A 20582-nucleotide genomic window follows, 5' to 3' on the forward strand; every position below is an offset into this window, starting at 1 on the left:
TTGTTTTGTTTGTGTGTGGACTTTAACATCTATCTTTATTGCTTTTGATCATACAATGTTCTGATATGTACTTCATCTAATATTTAAAATATACCAAAAGACTAGTGACTGAGCAACAATACTAAACAGTTAAGATGTTTTACAATTCATGCTACTATAGTTGTAATTACAATATATAACTGTATTATAGTCCCCAAACACTTAGTGATTGCAGAAGAAATGTTAATCAACTAGAGATTGTAATTAGGAGTATCTTACCATTAGGTTTTTTACTTTTTAGTCATGACAGCCATTTTTAAAAGGTTCATGCAAAAAATTTTTTTCCAGTATAAATTTCATTAGAAGTATATAGAGAAATACTTTAGAAATAGTTTTTGATCTAAAAATTGTATAAAAACGAAATAAAGATAAATGGAAAAGTCCAAAAAAGAAAAAAAAAAATGAATTTACTCTGTTAGTGTATAACACTGATTTTTTTTTTTTTTTTTTTACATTGACTTAAGATATAGTTTCAAGTCCATGAGTTGTTTTGTTGCATGCAGCCTAGAAAGAATACATGGTAACAAAATCTGCAATTTCTTGCTCACATCATAAGACCATTGATTTGTTTTTCTGCTTTACATAGCAGCAAATATTATTTTTATATATGGAAATGCAACAAACAACATCAAAGATTCAACAAATAAATTATTACTCTCAACTTCAGGAGTACATCGAAACAAAATAAATATATGATTCCAAACTCACAGATAGGCACTAATCTTCCAGCAGTACATACACGCACAAACTTGCAAATAACATCCAACTTAGCAATCCAGTTGGTAATTAGCCAAAATCAACGTCAGCCAGATTTTCTTGTAAGTTATTTTATCAAGCACACCAGACTCATACATTCACAAGAATGTAATCACCAGCAGTATTTGGGTTTTATTTCTTTCAATTTCTTTTTGTGGTTCAACTTCAGATTTGTCTTATCAGTTCTTATAATTATGTTGAGAATATAAAATTAATATTTCATATATTTTATTTTCAAAAGTATTGATATTTTTTAAAGGCTATATTTGTCCAGCTAGATATGGATGCATATTATAGTTAAATAAAATTAAACTTTAACAAGCATTTTCCTTTTTGTAATGCCATAACATTTTTAATGTTTCTAAAATTTCCATTAACGAAAACATTTTCAATTTGTCTCAAAGATAGAAATGAAGAAACTTCTGTTATAATTCTAGTAAGCTTACAAATCTAGTAAGCTTAGACCACCTGTAGTAGATGATTTAATATTATTTAGCCTAGTTTTATTTGATATCAACTTCAATAACAGGAATATAAATATATCATTATATATAGATTTAGAAGTCTCTAACATTTAAATTATATATAAAATTATTTTTTTTTACAATATTTCTTTTCAACACTACCTTAGTCCTTGTGACTATCTTGATATATATACATATATATTTCAGTAAAATGTCATTATTAAAAGATGAATGCACATTCATCTTAAAAATGGTCCAATACAACAGTAATCCAGTTTAATTTTTCAGACATACTTAGTGCAACTGCCCAGAGTTGTCCAAGCAGCAGACAATATGAAGAGCAAGGCAGTAGACCAGCTATTCTATAATCCCTTATCCTTGGCTGTCAAACTGGATGGGAGTGTTAATGAATGCAGTGGAAAGGTAGGTGAATGCTGTGATGAGGTGTGACTTTTAATTCACCCTTTATCTGTATATTATATAAAACAAAAAATAACATAAATATGAAATATTTCTGGCAAGGAAAACTTGCATCTTAGGTCAAGTACTAATGGGGAGTAGAATACTTAATTTTAAAATATATATATATATATATATATATATATATATATATAAAACCTTGAAATCTTTTAGATTCATTCAACTTTGGGACATTAACTCTCACAAACAAATAAAAACTTAAAAAAGTCTTTAACACACAATAAGGGCTTTGTCGAAGCTGTCAATAAAAGGTTATTTGAAAGAATCCTGAATCACATCATTTTTACCAATCATGGGCAAACTGAACTTTCTGAATGGTACACAATGAAAATTCACCTTGAATTTTTATTTAGTAGTGCAGCCCAATTGTGTTATGGGGCCCACTTCTCAAAAAAAGGTTGCCCATGTTTGACTTAGACCACCTGAAAACTTTTTTTTTTAACTATAGTTATGCTGTTTAACTGCCAATGCTACAACATAATCATGTCTGATTTTCTGCTGGAAAGTTGTTACAAGCGATGAGAAATGATTTTCCAACGTTTTACAATTGAAAAATTTCACTGCTTGTTAAATTGATCTTGTCTTTTTGGATATTCAAATGAATCAATTTTTCTCAGAGACACTATTAGTCAAAGATACTAATGTACATCCTTATATAATAGTGTTTAACATTTTTTGAAAATCATATAAGAATATAAAAATGAAAGTTTATAAAAAAATCCTTTTAATTACCAAAAGATAACGAAACTTTTTGCTTTCAACAAGACATGAACTAATCATGAAACAGTCAACTGAACACTGCTCCATACATCACAAGCACCAACAAATTCCCCAACTGGGAATTCTGTCATATGACTAGACATGCTTCCACTTGTAGAGATTACTATATTCAACCAGGACTGTCCCACAAATACACTACTCATATTCTTCCCTCTTGGTTTTGAGTTTAAAATGTACATCATCATCATCATCATTGGTATCAATAACTTTATGGCCAAATGAAAGTGAAATGAGCAGATCCTCTTCCTTACAAAATTTTACCTGGTGTCTAGTCAAACGAAATCAATAGCCTGAAAAGAAACTACCAGTAGAACATTGGTAACTATTGTTGTATTGGTCAATGTAAGCAGCAGTAAGCTTTTATTTTCATGTTTGGTTTTAAGCAGATCAAGGTGCTTTCCCAAACACTAGATATATAATTTCACAAAATATTGTATATTTATGTTCTGGTTAATAGATATTGAATATAGTGGTTGAAATATACAATTACATAAATCCCAAAAAAAAAAAAGAGTTACTGACTGAAAACATTGACACACTACAAAACTTCCTGCAGAGATGACATAATTATTGCTATGGAACTTTGGTATGAAGCTTTTGCCTAGTGTTTACACGAAATACTTTGGGACAAAAAGTTGCACTATAAAAAGGCAGCTACAATCCTGATAAAATGGTTTGTACAAAATTTTAATACAGACTGGAATATCTTTTTCATTCTTAAGGAATTATGAAACCATTTGGGTTTCCATAAGTACAACAAAGCCTATGCATGGGACAAACTGACTTACAACCCTTAACTTCCAAAACTCTCTTTGGAAGGTGTGTCCAATAAGGAAGGTACCCAGGTATCGGTTAACCGAATTATCCATACTAGGATAATTCATTCACCTACTTAAATATATATATATACATATATATATATATGTATACATAATTATACATACTCATGTTCAGTCTGCACTATTTAAGCTCTCTTATAAACATTCTGTTAAAAATAAAGAGGCACATTTTATGGGGCCACCATAAAAAGAGTCAGTCAACTGGATCCTAGTGTGTAGCCTGGAGGCCAGTTAAGTAGAAATATGAGCTTCTCAATGAAGACAAAATACTATAGTTTTAATAACATCATATAACTATAAATTCAACAGAAATTTGGAATGAAACTTATTAAGTTGACGACACATCTTCTCTTCAAATAAGAAAAGATATTTGTATTTTAAAATAAAAATTTTTTGCATTTAAAATTTTTAATTTAAAAAAAAAAACAACTTTTCATAGAAAAATTTTTTTTAAAGTAAGCATAAAAACGTAGTTCACTTACTGCAAAAGTAATCTTATAAACCGATGGTTTTAAGCCTAATTATCATGCTTCAATGGTTATATAAGATTACTAAATATTTTTATAATTGCAGGTCATGTCTAGAAGTATTTTGAAACAGAATGATATCAAAGAATATTCACTATAACAATGCTGTATGAGATTGTTAGTCCAGATTATAAAGAAAATTTGTAAATGGATCTGAAAATAGAAGACGGCCGACCAAGCTTAATATATTAAACAAAAATATAATAATAATAATAATAATAATAATAATAAACAAAAATATAGTAATGATTACTACAACTTGTATATCAACATGAATACTGAACAACAAATATTTGATCGTATTGATCAGAGATAAAAAGTATGATCTGGTTGCCAGCAGTCTGCTTGTATCATTCCTCGTCTTTACATAGCAGTTATCTTCAACAACTCAATTGGCACAGCACGGTCATAATGGAAAATATCATCATTAGGTGCCATCAAGGATTCAAAATGAAGATCTTGAACACCTATAAAAGAAAAATATAAATGCATAAATAAAACATAGGCTCTCAGATATACTTTGGAAAGTTTGCAATAATTTATCAATTCAAATAACTTCAACTTCAGGAATTTACTAAATCATCCATTAATAAAACTTTGAATGTTCTGTAATAGAATGGTAATGGATCCAAAGACATGTGACTAATATCAAAAATCAACAGAAGAAAAAAAAACATTTACTCTTTTACTTGTTTCAGGCATGTGACTGTGGCCATGCTGGAGCACCGCCTTTAGTCAAGCAAATTGACCCTAGGACTTATTCTTTGTAAGCCTAGTACTTATTCTATCAGTCTCTTTTGCCGAACCACTAAGTTACAGGGATGTAAACACACCAGCATCAGTTGTCAAGCGATGTTGGGGGGACAAACACAGACACACAAACACACACATATATATACATATATATATAATGGGCTTCTTTCAGTTTCCATCTGCCAAATCCACTCACAAGGCTTTGGTTGGCTCGAGACTATAGTAGAAGACATCTGCCCAAGGTGCCACGCAGTGGGACTGAAGCCGGAACCAAGTGGTTCGTAAGCAAGCTACTTACCACACAGCCACTCCTGCGCCTAAAAAAATTTATTAGATTATATCTGTTTTTCATTTATTTCACTCAGGTGTTCACAGGACATCAAAAGAAGCAGGAAATTTACACTCTCAGTAATAAAAATTGTGGGAATAGGGTTACTCAAAAAACAAACAAACAAAAGAGAGAGAAATAAAGAAAATATTGACCATTTACCTAATGTAAACAGGAACTGATCTCGAGTGTCTTCTAAACGCACAGTTGATGCTACATAAGCCACTGGCTTTTCACCATTCTCAAGAGTAATAGACAGTAATTTTTTCAGCACAAGTACCAAGGATGGAATTACTGTTGTATCATAAACCACATCTGAAAGATAACGAAGTTCATCATCATTATCAATCACAGTTTTACAATTTTTGTAACAAAATGTATTTCAATCTATTGCAATTACAGGCTACTACAATTATAGTACAGGATTATCAACAACATTTGCAAGAGTTCAAAGCTGTTGTGTTTTATTCTTAACCCTTTTGTTACTAAACCGGCTCTGGCTTTGTGGTAAAATGTCTTGTTTTCATAAGTATTGAATTAAAATCTTCCACCAAACCTTAGCCACAATTTACGTTCCTAACACTAGCTGAATGATAACCAAGTTATTTTACTAAATTCTTTGTTATATTTAAAATAATTGAAAGAAACACAGAACATCTCAAAATAAATACAGTAACGAAAGGGTTAATCAAGGTACATAACATTACATGGCTTGACAAGCAATCCACCACTTCAGAATTTTGTGGTAGGAAGGGCAGTTATTTTTTTTTAGCAAAAATCACACCCACCTCCCAAGTTAACACAAACTAAATAACGCAAAAAAAACAAAAACATACTGAAAGAATTCATAGAATAAAAGTCTGAAATGGTTCTCGGTTATCAATTTGAAAAATGAAACTTTCAAAAGAAACTAGTTTTAGGCTTAGTTAACAACATTGGGAATTTTGTCTAACTAGTTATTGGCGTTAGGAAGGGCATCCAGCCGTAGAAACACTGCCAGATTTGACTGGGCCTGATGAAGCCTTCTGGCTTCACAGATCCCAGTAGAACCGTCCAACCCATGCTAGCATGGAAAACGGACGCTAAACGACGATGATGATAGTAGGCCGAAGTAACTTACTGGAAGGTACAAAAATATGACTTATAAGGTTTGAAATTCATTTAGCAGGAACTGTACATAAAGGTAATATAATGATTCTAAAGAGGAAATACTGGATCAAGTGATGATATGAAACATTAAGAAACACAGCAATACTATTGATGACATAGATGATGATGATGATAATACCTGCAGCAATGATAACTTCTGGACAAAACCATTTGAGAAAACTATCATCAAAACACTCCCAGTCCAGTTTTGCGATACTAATTTTGTCGTTTTTTTTAAGTGTAGCAATTTTGCTTTCAGAGTCCTTCTTCCATGACTTAGAGTAGAGCTCAAAATCTGCAAAATCTTCCACAGGATCTTTCTGCATGATTTCACTCTCCTCACTCGGAGGTGTAGATGGAGACAGGCAGATCTCGATGATGTCAGTCATGTCGTTCGAAGTATTGTTATCAGCACTTAAACTAAGCTGTCGACGAATCTTCCGCATTATTTTTTCATCGTTTTTATTATTTATGTTGATGGGTGATAAGTGAATGTCCTCCTGGGTATTGTCTGTCTCACTTTGATTGTTTTGCAGCATGTTGAGTTCAATATTCTTAGACAAGAGATACAATACTTGAGGGTGACAGTCTGTAAAGCAAAAATGTGTTGGTTGGCAATACTTGCAAATTACTATGCCTGTCAAACCAAGACCACATCCTAGTTCCAAAATTTTTCTGGAAAGAAACAACACACGCACAAAAAGAATTAAAACATGATAGTAAACAAATAAACAAAAATAATTAGGAGAAAAATATTAGTTCAACATAAAATGTATTTTGTTATTTAAAAAAGAAAAAAAAAACCAACAGCTGTTCCCTATTTTACTTGCTAGTTGTTACCGCTTAGTGGAGGCGCAATGGCCCAGTGGTTAGGGCAGCGGACTCACGGTTTCGATTCCCAGACCAGGCGTTGTGTGTGTTTATTGAGCGAAAACACCTAAAGCTCCATGAGGCTCCAGCAGGGGATGGTGATGATCCCTGCTGTACTCTTTCACCACAACTTTCTCTCACTCTTACTTCCTGTTTCTGTTGTACCTGTATTTCAAAGGGCCGGCCTTGTCACTCTCTGTGTCATGCTGAATATCCCCGAGAACTATGTTAAGGGTACACGTGTCTGTGGAGTGCTCAGCCACTTACACGTTAATTTCACGAGCAAGCTGTTCCGTTGATTCGGATCAACCGGAACCCTCGTCGTCGTAACCGACGGAGTGCTTCCATCCATGTTACCGCTTAGCCCCAAGTGAGACCTGACTAAGCAAAGCAGACATGTTCAAATTAATTGCAACTCTAATCAGCTCCAATCTTTTTAGGGGTAAGTAAGACTACATTATTTAATGTCTTTCCATTTTTAAAGCTGTGGAAAGTTAGGAGAGATTTAGCTACTATTTCTAAAAGGTTGAGGGACAGCATACAGAGTTCCTCAATTCTAACAGATAATCCATAAGTTACTATACTCTTAACTCTTTTACTTGTTTCAGTCATTTGACTGCGGCCATGCTGGAGCACCGCCTTTAAATCAAGCAACTTCACCCTGGGACTTATTCTTTTGTAAGCCCAGTACTTATTCTATCGGTCTCTTTTGCCGAATGGCTAAGTAACGGGGACATAAACACACCAGCATCGGTTGTCAAGCAATGCTAGGGGTACAAACACAGACACACAAACACAAACATGCATATATATATATATATATATATATAATATATATATATATATATATATATATATATATATATACATATATACGACGGGCTTCTTTCAGTTTCCGTCTACCAAATCCACTCACAAGGCTTTGGTTGGCCCGAGGCTATAGTAGAAGACACTCACCCAAGGTGCCATGCAGTGGGACTGAACCCGGAACCATGTAGTTGGTAAACAAGCTACTTACCACACAGCCACTCCTGAGCCTATATGTAATGTTTTACAACCAATTTCAGAAAATAATGGTTTCTGATTTAGGAGATGGGGTTAGTTAACACCATCAACCCCCAGTACTTGACTGGTACTTTACAAGTCCCAAAAGGATTTTGAAAGGAATAACAAACAGCAAAGCAATAACAAGAATTATCTTGAAGCTAAGAGAATAAATATTTGCAGTATTTCAGTGTAGTTGAAACTCTTCTGATTCAGAAACCAAATTCTTTTCTACTCTAGGCACAAGGCCCGAAATTTTTGAGGAGTGGAGGTGGGGGGCAAATCGATTAGATTGACCCCAGTACACAACTGGTACTTAATTTATTGATCCTGAAAGGATGAAAGGCAAAGTCGACCTCGGTGGAATTTGAACTCAGAATGTAAAGACAGGCGAAATACCTATTTCTTTATTACCCACAAGGGGCTTAACATAGAGGGGACAAACAAGGACAGACATAGGTATTAAGTCGATTACATCGACCCCAGTGCATAACTGGCACTTAATTTAATCGACCCCGAAAGGATGAAAGGCAAAGTCGACCTCGGCGGAATTTGAACTCAGAACGTAAAGACAGGCGAAATACCGCTTAGCATTTCGCCCAGCATGCTAACGTTTCTGCCAGGTCGCCGCCACATCCAGAAATGAAATTACTTCAGTTCTGAATAGCTGTTGACACTGTCATACAGACATGAGAATCAAGGAAGTCAAATACATTGTTTAACCCTTTAGTGTTTAAACCGGCCATATCTGGCCCAAATATTCTATATGTTTTATAATCAAACTGGGAATATCTAGCCCCTCAAACCTAACCTACATTGACATTCAAAAAATATACAATCACATCATTGAAACCTCAAAGCTATAAGATAATGCATGATTAATTCAAAGCAATTTGAGTGAAAAAGTATTACATTTAACAGAGTAATCTGAACACTAAAGGGTTAAACAGCATTGAAATGTAATTCAAATAAAGAAAAACTTAATGAAAAGATATGGTTAAGCAGAAGCAGCTTCTATATAACAAAAGAGATGAAATCTTTAGCACAACCAGAGTTTAGTTGAATACAGGCATATTCAGCCATATAAAGTTTTCTACATAAGCAAACACATCATAAAATGAATGCTAACACATGCATAGTAATATTTAAATTACTATGAAATGAATATGCATTCCGTGGAATAATTAAATAATACAAATACTGTTTTAACAGCAACTATTACCATATTTGCTGGCATATTGGACATGCTTTTTTTTTTGTTTCTCTATGAATCAAAACACAGCCCTGTGTTTAAGGGAGCCAAATTACAGATGAGAGACCAAGTGTTGTGGGCTAGGGAGCTGAATAAGCATGATAATTGTTACTAATAAAATATAGAAAACAAGCCAAAATATCACAGTCTCCTAGTGTAATCTGACAAGGAATTACAGTATGTCAGCAGTCTGGTAGGTCAAATCATTTCATTATACTTTCTTTCCCATATAGGCGCAGGGGAGTGGCTGTGTGGTAAGTAGCTTGCTAACCAACCACATGGTTCCGGGTTCAGTCCCACTGCGTGGCATCTTGGGCAGGTGTCTTCTGCTATAGCCCCGGGCCGACCAATGCCTTGTGAGTGGATTTGGTAGACAGAAACTGAAAGAAGCCTGTCGTATATATGTGTATATATATATATATATATATATTATATATATATATATATATGTATGTATGTATGTATGTATGTATGTGTGTGTATGTGTTTGTGTGTCTGTGTTTGTCTCCCTAGCATTGCTTGACAACCGATGCGGGTGTGTTTATGTCCCCATCACTTAGTGGCTCGGCAAAAGAGACCGTTAGAATAAGTACTGGGCTTACAAAGAATATGTCCCGGAGTCGATTTGCTCGACTAAAGGCGGTGCTCCAGCATGGCCGCAGTCAAATGACTGAAACAAGTAGAGTAAAAGAGTAAAGAGCATACATAACCCCCCCCACCGGATATGGCCTAACATTATGTAATGGCTGTGTTACCTTTAAAAATAATTTTAAAATTATCTAAATGAAACCTCTGCTAGAAAAATGGAAGGAAATGTTAAATTTTTATTTGTCTGTCAGCTAATTGCAATGAGTGGATGAGAAAACCATAGAGGCGGTGTACAACTCTGATGGTTGATTTTAGTTACACAAACATCATAGCCAAAACTACAAGTGTTAACATCTTGAATAGCAATTCTCTCCATAAAAATATAAGCAATTATATAACTGATCTGAAAGAAGACAAAACTGAAATACAGGACTTGTATAATGTTTACTCTTTTACTTGTTTCAGTGATTTGACTGCGGCCATGCTGGAGCACCGCCTTTAATCGAGCAACTCGACCCCGGGACTTATTCTGTCGGTATCTTTTGCCGAACCGCTAAGTGACGGGGACGTAAACACACCAGCATCGGTTGTCAAGCAATGCTAGGGGGACAAACACAGACACACAAACATACACTCACACATATATATATATACGACGGGCTTCTTTCAGTTTCCGTCTACCAAATCCACTCACAAGGCTTTGGTTGACCCGAGGCTATAGTAGAAGGCACTTGCCCAAGGTGCCACGCAGTGGGACTGAACCCGGAACCATGTGGTTGGTAAACAAGCTACTTACCACACAGCCACTCCTGCGCGTTTATGATAAATTTGTAGTTCAAACTTTATTCCAATACATTGTTGCAGCACTGCATTGACATGCACAAAATCCTAAGTTTTCCCCAACAAAACTTTTCTAGAATATATTTTAAGAAGTGTGACAAAACTTAGTAAATTTATTTTATTTCACAAAATATACTTGTAAATACACCAGCAAATAAAGTATTCATCTCATAATATTTATTATACTTGTTAAATACAAAATATTATAAACATGCAATTCAGATAGACCACTTAAAAGAGTTTGAGCATAACTGATCTTCAATACATGCTATTAAAAATGTGCTCAAAAAACAAAAACAATGTAGAGTTTTAACTTCTTTTAGTAGCAAAATTACTTTTATGACCAATAATATATTTGAAAATAATATCTTACTTATTCTGAAATACCTCGCTATTTTCAATGGACCATTCAGCTAAATTTTGAGCAGCCTGCAACAAATATGAAAGATAATTGAAATTTTTCTTCAAGAGAGGAACACCAATGACATTAGTTTCCAAAAGTGATGAGTATTCAGGTAGGTATTTAGAAGAAAGATGAAGCCAAAAATTTCAAGAAGTATAAGCAAGATTAATATTAACAATTTGTATTAAATCATTTCTTTACTAATTAGTTGCCATACTAAAAAATTGATGCAATAGCTGTAATTCACACCTTTCTGGGATTTTCTGAAAGAAATAATCAACTTCTGGAGAATAATTGCCAGCCTCGCTTGGCCTCCGTGCCGGTGGCACGTAAAAAACACCATCCGAGCGTGGCCGTTCGCCAGCCTCGTCTGGCACCTGTGTCGGTGGCACATGAAAAACACCACCTGAGCGTGGCCGTTCGCCAACCTCGTCTGGCACCTGTGTCGGTGGCACATAAAAAGCACCCACTACACTCACAGAGTGGTTGGCATTAGGAAGGGCATCCAGCTGTAGAAACACTGCCAGATCTGACTGGCCTGGTGCAGCCTTCGGGCTTCCCAGACCCCAGTTGAACCGTCCAACCCATGCTAGCATGGAAAGCGGACGCTAAACAATGATGATGATGAATCAACGCCTGAAGTTTTAAGCTAAGGGATTAGTCACTTAACTCAAATGACTTGTTCACCTTGGTAAGGTATATTGCCCTCATTTCTGACAATAAACCTGGGGCGTTCACACTGCAAAGTAGCTTCAGATATGTTAATCAAAAAAATTATACAAAGATTAGTTTGGATTGGAAGTACTAGTGATTAATATTATTCCGGTAAGAATAATTAGCAAATTTAAAATAAGACATTAAAATCCAAAACTAAACTCTAACAATTTTATATTTTCTTTAATAGCCACTTATAACAAGATAGACATTGCTTAAGATAAACTTCAAGAACAATACCAACTTTAAAAGCAGGATTCAGTTAGATTTTTTAAGTACTAGATGTACCACTGGTTACTTCACCCTTTCGTTACCAACCCGGCTGAAACTGGCTGTGGTTCTGTAGTACAAATGCCTTGTATTCATAAGGTTTGAATTAAAATCTTCCACCAAACCGTAGTCACAATTTATGTTCCTATCACTAGCTGAATGATAACCAAGTAATTTTACTAAATTCCTTGTTATACTTAAAGTAATTGAAAGAAACACAGAGTATCTCAAAATAAATACAGTAATGAAAGGGTTAAAATTAATTTTTTTGAGTTTGTTTAATATATAAAGTTTATTTAAATATTAAAGAAAAAAACATTGATCTTGATATGTATAATTATATTATTTCAAGTATAGATATGTTTATTAAATTCTTGTCGTTGATTGTATATTTATATAATTCTTGTTCTTTATATATAATGATTTGTGCTTGGTTTTCATTATAAACATTATTATGTATAACATTTGTTAGTTTAATAATCTTAGCTTAAAGCAAATCTTTTATAATAAATAATAAAGATAATTAGTTAAGGAATTCCTAATGCAATATTTTTAGATTGACTTGTTATATAATTATTTAGGCAATGGAGTAACAATATTCTTCATTAACTACACAAAAAGACATTTCAAACAAACATTACCTCAACCATATATGCTAATATGCATACAACATTAATTATAACAATCAGACATTTCTAAGTTTCCATTTAATGTTTTCACAAGTAGAGAAGATCAGATTCTAGTGAAGTTAACCTGAATTCAATGAGTTCTACCCTTTTGAATTTGATCATGCCCTGATTTTGAAATATCATTACCATCATGTTATGTCCACTTTCCCATGGGCTGGATGGAGTTTAATTAGGCTGATTTCCTATTTCTTTATAGTCTACAAGGGGCTAAACAAGGACAGACAAAGGGATTAGGTTGATTACATCGACCCCAGTGTGTAACTGGTACTTAATTTATCGACCCCGAGAGGATGAAAGGCAAAGTCGACCCCGGCGGAATTTGAACTCAGAACGTAACGGCAGACAAAATATCGCTAAGCATTTCGCCCGGTGTGCTAACATTTCTGCCAGCTTGCTGATTTCCTATGACATAATGCCATTCCTGTTGCTAACCCTCAATTATTTTCAAGTAAGGTAATATTTTTCTATGGCCAGATATGTTTCCACAGAACATTGAAAACCAATGATACTGCTTACTCAAAGGTGACACTTATTTACAACTATTATATGATTTCAAGACAAAGATCACAAACACATATATAGATGTGCTTCATGGAAGAGATAATGATGGACTGAGATTTCTGGTGATATGGAGATTCTTGAGAAGACCTGTCCACCTGTGAAACTGAGTTCTCGAAGCAGTGTGTTTTCCACCCACATTTAATATTAAATTTTTCACAACCCTATTCCAATAAACCAAATTATATCTCTTCTTGCACTATATCTATCGCCTCCTCCCCATTCCTGCAGTCAAATTCTATCCTCCTTGCCCTGCTAACTGTATCATCATTATCCTGTTGTTTCCCCTGCCACCATAGACACAGGTTTCACCAGTCAGTGCCCCCCCTCCTGATCCCTTTTTGAAATCACGTGAACTTCCTAATCACACAAACTGGGGCAATCCTCAACCATCCCATTCAGGAAGGGCATCCAGCTGTAAACAAAAAAAACCATGCCAAAACAGACACTGAAATCCAGTGCAATCTTCTGCCTAATCAGCTCCTGTCAACCCATGCCAGCATGGAAAGCGAATGTTAAATGATGATGAGAGTACCATGAGAGTATGTCCATGGTACATCACCACCATCTCTCTCTAACTGGGGCAACCAGGTAGCATCTATCTTTACAGCAAGACACTTGCTTCTGTCCTTCTGTCATACTCTAGCCTCTCATCATCTGTTACAAAGCCACCTCCTTCAATACCAGCCTTCCTCTCAAAGGATCCTTGTCTAGCAAGTTACTTGGGGACCTTGTTAGTGCTGGTGCCATGTAAAAAGCACCCAGTCCACTCTGTAAAGTGGCTGGTGTTTGGAAGGGCATCCAGCTGTAAAAACCATGCCACAAAAGACTTCACTGGTGCTGGTGCCATGTAAAAAGCACCCAGTCCACTCTGTAAAGTGGCTGGTGTTTGGAAGGGCATCCAGCTGTAAAAACCATGCCACAAAAGACTTCACTGGTGCTGGTATCATGTAAAAAGCAGCCAGTCTGTTGTAAAGTGGTTCATGTTAGAAAGGGTACCCGGCTGTAAAAACCATGCCAAAGCAGACCTTGCTGGTGCTGATGCCATATAAAAAAAGACAGTCCATTATGACAGCGGTGCTTGGCATAGTCCTCAGGCTTGTGAAGTCCTGTCAAACTGTCCAACCCATACCAGCATGGAAGATAGCTGTTAAATGCTGATACATACACACAATAACGACGGCAGTTCATGTCCAAAGATCATGAGGTAGAGCAGCAAGCCCGTAAGTGGCTATGTAAACTTTTCCCTTGACTGACAGGCTTTGAGGTACTTTGGGCAAATATGTAGGTTTTGCTCAGATGGGAGCCATTTGGCATTTCTCAGCTGCTGCAGTTGCTCTGTCCTTCTCAAAGTTGCTTGCAATGGTCTGGATGCAGTATCACCATACCTTCCCAGGAACTGCCACTTCCTCCCATCCCGTGGGGGTCTATCTCTATCTGGAGGAAGCTGGTAATTCAGTCTTTAAAATGCTTTGGGAGTGGTGGTGTTTACTCTTCTGTCTCTTTCGCCCTGAAGAATATGACTTTTGGCATTCTGGATTTGTCCATGCATGAAACATGGCCTGCCCAATGTCCATGCATGAAACGCGAACTGCTGGAGGACTTCATTGTTGGTGATGTGTTCCTTCCATGGGAAGCCATGTCTTGACACACACACACAATGGGCTTCTTTAAATTCTGTCTACAAACTCCAGTCATGCCCTCCGTTGTCAGCCAGGAGAATTCATCTCCAAAGCAATTGCCCCAGCTCCCCTTCAGGGTTGGCGAAAGCGATGTGGTGGACAACGAAAAACCTGGCTGATGACAGTCAAGGCTGATCTGGAACCCAACCTAGGTCCCTATATCTACAGCGTCCGCCGCCGGAATAGGGAGTGGTTGGAGATCACACAAGTCGTTAGCCTCAAATCGCCAGGCCTGGTCGGCGTTTGTGAGAGATGCAGCATTGAGGATGAATGAATGAATACTTGCTCAACCCACCCCAGGTAAATGCTGTCTCAAGACAAGAAGAAGAAGAAACTCCAGTCAATAATTTGGACACCTCAGGGATATAGTAGAAGACACCTGCCCAAGGTGCCATGCAGTGAGACTGAAATCAAAACTATGTGGTTGGGAAGCAAGCCTCTTTTATCACACACCAATAAAAAATGTAACACCACTAAAATCAATAAATCAAGTCAACTGTGTAGCCTTGACTTTGTTTCTAACTAAAATAATCAATTTTTATTTAAATCAGTTTACTTTGTTATATTTAGACAAAAAAGAAGAAGGCAGCAATATGTTAAAGGAATATATTAGTCTTACTTAAAAATAAAATGAAAAGAGTTTAATACTGGATTGATTAATCATTGTGAGAGGGTAAGTTAAATAGCTAAAAGCAATAGATTAAGAAGCCACAGAAACTAAATCTAAGGATATTTCAACATCCTCAATCAATACCCAAGAGACTTAACTCCATCCTATGTCCACATCTTATTTCGTCACCATTGTAAAACGTTAAGATCCTGCAAAAATAAACTGTAGATAGAAACAGCCATTATTATTTTTAACTATTGAAATAAAATTTTATGAGAATGTCTATTTGTAAGATCAACAGTCATTTTTTTTCCCCCTACATCAACATAAAATGTAATCACTAGATAAAAACATTATTTACATTTGACAGATATTTGTCCTCATCTTGTTTGTTGCTTCGGCAGATATACCCTCCAGCCTTCATCTTGGGGAAATTTCGAACCTGGGTTCTCATTCCTAAGTATTTTTCGATATTACTATTATTATTATTACTACAATTATTATTCAGGTCACTGCCTGGAATCGAACTTGGAATCTTGGGGTTAGCAGCTCGCATTCTTAACCACTATACCAATTATGGAGTGAATTTTAGGGTTTATAAATCTAACATTTTCCTATCCTTCCTTAATACCGGTTTCCATATGCTACTTATATCTGCTTAGGAGGTTGTTGTGTCCTAGCATATGTGCTGCTTCTTTTAGTTTTCCTATTTTCTCGTGGTGTTCTCTGTCTATTATTTTAACTTCATCCCATAGGGGAAGATAGCTGCCATTTTTCCATACATGATCAGCTATACCCGATTTATCAATATCTCCTCGTGTTACAGCTTTGCGATGTTCATCTACCCTTATTTTGAAGGGGCGGCATGCTTTGCCTTTGAATAACCTACCACAGCTGCATGGGATGGAGTACACGCAGTCTTTGGTCATATTCTCTTCTATTGGTGGTTTTACTCGAAGGAGATATCTGCGAAGTGTTGCATTACTCCTGAATACAAGAAGAAGGTTTAGCTATGGGTTCGCCATTATCACTGATAATAGCCAATACATACATGGAATACGTTGAGAATTTGGCTTTAGGATCAACACCACTAAAAGCAACCCTATGGCTGCGATATGTTGATGACACCTTTATACTCTGGCCCCACCAAGGAAGATGTCCAAGTGCTGTTAGATCGTGTGAACTCAATAAAGCCATCTATACAGTTCACAATGGAAAAGGAAAAAGACAATCAGCTAGCATTCCTTAGACATACCTGCCATGTGCTTAATCCAGTAGTACCTTGTGTCACCAGGTGAACAGATTCCTGAAGGCTCACTGTATTAGATGAAGGCTATAAAGAATAAACAAGTTAAATATAATCACACACGTAAAAAAATACATACACAGTTAATTGACATCGTATTTAAAGTATTCTGTACATTTACATAACAGTTCATTTGTCTAAAAATGAGTTTTTGTAAAAACAACTGCCTATAGAGAATCCTTTTGAAAACAGACAGTAATCATGCTTCAATGTTATGTTTCTGTGTCCTATACCTAATGAGATAAAAAATTAAAATTTAACAATTACCCTCGTTTTGCATATTTTCCATGATGGCAGGCCAAGTCAGGTATTATTTGGAGTTACTGCCTTTTTTGAAGAGACAGAAGACTACATCTTGCTCGTATGTACAAGTTTTTGCATTATTTCTATTGCTGGATGCCTTTCTTCACACCAATTTTGAATATTGTTAAATAAGTGTGGCAGAGAAACAGTTAAATATAGATATCACGGCAGGCAATTTTAATGGTTGTACTGGGAAACGCCAGGATAACTATACTGATAAGATATGGCTATGGTACACAATGAAAAACTGAAAATCAAAACCCCATCTAACCAACAGGATACCTACTACTATATAGGGCAGGGGAGCTGGATTAACTCTATTCTTGTGAGAAAATTAGATTTGCAAATTATTGTGAATACTAGGATTCTCTTTGGTGAGAAAGGTACCCTTCAGTATTAGAATCAGTGGTTGATAATTCAGGGTTTAAAACAAAAGAAAATTAGGAAACACATTACTATTAGTTGAAGAAAAATAAAGTCCAAATATCTTTGTCAGGAGAATGATTCAAGAACACTTGGTTGAAAAAAACAAAAAGTAAATTATTATTAACACATTGATATAAAAATTCCAACTTACTAACGTGTATGTCTTGTAGCAAAGAGTATCATCTTCTTCCTCTTTTTGATTGAGAATATCAGAATAAACTTCATACACCTCATCACAGACTTCAGACTCGCACGACTCAAGCTAAAAAGAATTAACCAGCAGTAAAGCTTATCAGAAAAAAAAGAAAAAGAAAAAACAAAAAGAGTAGTTTTTGTCAACTCATCAAACAAACATGTACAGTGGAAGCAAAAAAATAAAAAAAAGATAGAATAGAAATAATCTGGATTCTGAAACAGTTAATCAACTATGTTTAATGGCTTCTTGATGGAACATTTTTTATCAGCCTCATAGAACTGCATACTCAGACTTCCTAAGTTTGCACAAAATATTAAAAGAAAAATTTTATAGCTGAATAATTTACATAAAACTAACCTAGTAATTGACAGTGATAACATTTTCCAGATATGTATAGTGAAGCAAATAGATGATGTATGTTGAATACAAGTATGGAATATTATATTGCATTCAAAAAAGTAAACTGAACACATCTTTAAATTACATCATCATCATTGTTCGACTGTGGTTGAGACAATGGAATTTACCATGCTATGCCAGACTTCACGGTCCATCATGGCATTACGGAGGTCCTGTTGCTGGATGCCTGTATCCCTGGAGATTACATCAGGGTAGGAGAGTGTGCGCCCTCTAGTATTGCGAGTAGATGGCTTCCAGAGGAGAAGAGTAGAAATTACCTCTTTTTCAGCTCTACAACAATGTCCAGCAAACTGGACTCTTCTACCTTTCACAAGAGATGACACAGGGGGTAGTTTCCTATATATTTGCATTTTGGTTAGATGGCGCCTCCACGAAAGATTTTGACAGTTTAATGACAGTTTTCCATTACCTGCTTCAGGCAAGCTCAGTACTTCAAGAAGACATCTGCTCATTAGTGAATTGATATAGCAATGGTCAGGAATCAAAGCCAAGTTGCAGTCTTTGCATGCTGGGTGTTTACCTTCTCTACGGTGCCAGTATCAAATAAAACTATATGGAAAATAACTATTTCAAATACTATAAGATTCTAAAATAAAATTAGAAACAACAAAAAGGCACTTATGATGATCAGGATATAAGTGCCATTAATCACGGCAATTAAAAATCATAATTAAGCAGGATAGAAGAAGAATGTTACTAGTAACTAATTACTTACTTTATGAAGGAAATGTTTCACAAAATTACGTTGGTAAGTAAGAGAGGGTGGATATTTTTCACAAAGAGGACTGGTTATAGTGGCACTTAAGACCTTCTTTTGAGCTTCTGGTCCCAGTTCTGATCCTTCAAAAGTATAATTCTGAAAAAGAAAAAAATAAACATTGTTGTAGGGTTTTGCGAAATTGACTTGGAATAATTGGTCTCATAAAATAAGCTCATATAATATATTTAAAATGCTCACAAGCATTCAATGAACATACAAGATACAATAAAACAGTCTTGTGTTTTTTTTCTGAACTAATCTTATCAGTTTAGTAACAACGTCTTAAAACACAAAACCGATTTTAAAAGGATGCATTAGATTGTTTGACCGCAACACATTACTGGTATGCATTTCTTAGATACCAAACAAATACAATTTTTTTTTTTTAGATAACAGATAGATATAATCTAGAGGTACTTGCTTTATGAAACCCGTGTAAAGGAACTGATCCGATTATATACTAGCTGTAAAAATTATAATCGCGAAAATATTTTGTTTTTTCATTCAATGTTAATTTCCGTATCGATAGAATCGATTTCAGATTGAATTGACACGGTGGGAAATGCAGCATTTTTGTTAAAGATTGTGATAGGTGCATGCAATAATCATAATTCAACAACAAATTCATAAATTTTCTTTTATTCAAAGAATCGTCTAATTAGTACTCGGTAATTGTTTCACCTCATCACGGTTTCTCAAAAAGGTCACCGTATTAGTGTATGTGCATATATATATATATAATTATGTAATTCGAGCAGGTGAGGGTTTGTTATATATATATATATATATATATATATATATATAAGATGGACTGCAAACAAATAAATTTGAACTGCGGAGTCATTTTTATTTTTGTTTTAAAGATAATTTTTGTAATCAATTTTTTTTTACATAATTTGATCGTAATGAATTTCGGTACACATGAAAATGGTTATATTAATTTGAAAGGCAATGAAGAAAAATAAAAAAACAGAATTAAACATTGAGATCAAACATCAACGAATTGATAATTTCATTTTTTTTTTAATGAAGCACTTTTAAAAAAAAAAAAAACATTTTAGGTGCAATAATTAATTAAGCTTTTCATTGCAAGTGTGAAATATAAATTAAAAACAATGCATCTGTAGAGATGAAAGTTAATTATATATCGTGTTTTGCTAGTAATTACATATGAAATACACCAAAACAAAACAAGAGATGAAATAATGTGAGCAGAGATGGTTTTTCAAGTAAACAGATTCTGTTGGAAGAAAGAAAACAAAAACCATTTTAATCCCAAGGAAGAGGATAAATGTATTGTGCAGAAACAAGAGAGCGGTTATTAGCTGCGAACAGCGAAGGAGGTAGAAATAAGAGATGGAATTGCATGTAGAAGTGACTTACACCCCATTTCATTTTCCTTATAGGCACCATTTCGAAGAACTGAGTCACAGTTTCCCAAAGAAGTTTGTCTTCCAAGGAACTGCCACTCACACACGCCGCCATCTTTTATCTTGATTAATGCTTCGTTCAATCCGATTGGTCGGTTGAGTTACC

General features: G+C 35.0%; 1 protein-coding gene across 1 annotated transcript; it reads right to left on the minus strand.

Annotated features, from left to right (window-relative positions):
- On the minus strand, positions 1-20570 carry LOC115227577 (protein-lysine N-methyltransferase EEF2KMT). Its single transcript, XM_029798366.2, has 8 exons — positions 20430-20570; positions 19002-19142; positions 17822-17932; positions 16891-16968; positions 11083-11138; positions 6255-6790; positions 5129-5281; positions 1-4352 (listed from the first exon to the last, which is right to left on the minus strand). The coding sequence occupies exons 1-8, from the start codon at positions 20529-20531 to the stop codon at positions 4249-4251; spliced, it is 1281 nt and encodes a 426-aa protein (XP_029654226.2). The 5' UTR covers positions 20532-20570; the 3' UTR covers positions 1-4248.
- Positions 20571-20582: the final 12 nt, after the last annotated feature.

The sequence above is a fragment of the Octopus sinensis genome, linkage group LG2, assembly GCF_006345805.1.
Source record: "Octopus sinensis linkage group LG2, ASM634580v1, whole genome shotgun sequence".
Lineage (NCBI taxonomy): Eukaryota > Metazoa > Mollusca > Cephalopoda > Octopoda > Octopodidae > Octopus > Octopus sinensis.

What these genes read in the sequence shown, in the direction of transcription:
- LOC115227577 (XM_029798366.2), bottom strand. Translation starts at nt 20,531, where the DNA reads ATGGCGGCGTGTGTGAGTGGCAGTTCCTTGGAAGACAAACTTCTTTGG. An exon ending in TGAAACATTTCCTTCATAAA is followed by an intron (nt 17,933 to 19,001) that starts GTAAGTAATTAG and finishes AATTCTTTTTAG; the next exon opens with CTTGAGTCGTGCGAGTCTGA. An exon ending in AGAAGTTATCATTGCTGCAG is followed by an intron (nt 5,282 to 6,254) that starts GTATTATCATCA and finishes GTTATCTTTCAG; the next exon opens with ATGTGGTTTATGATACAACA.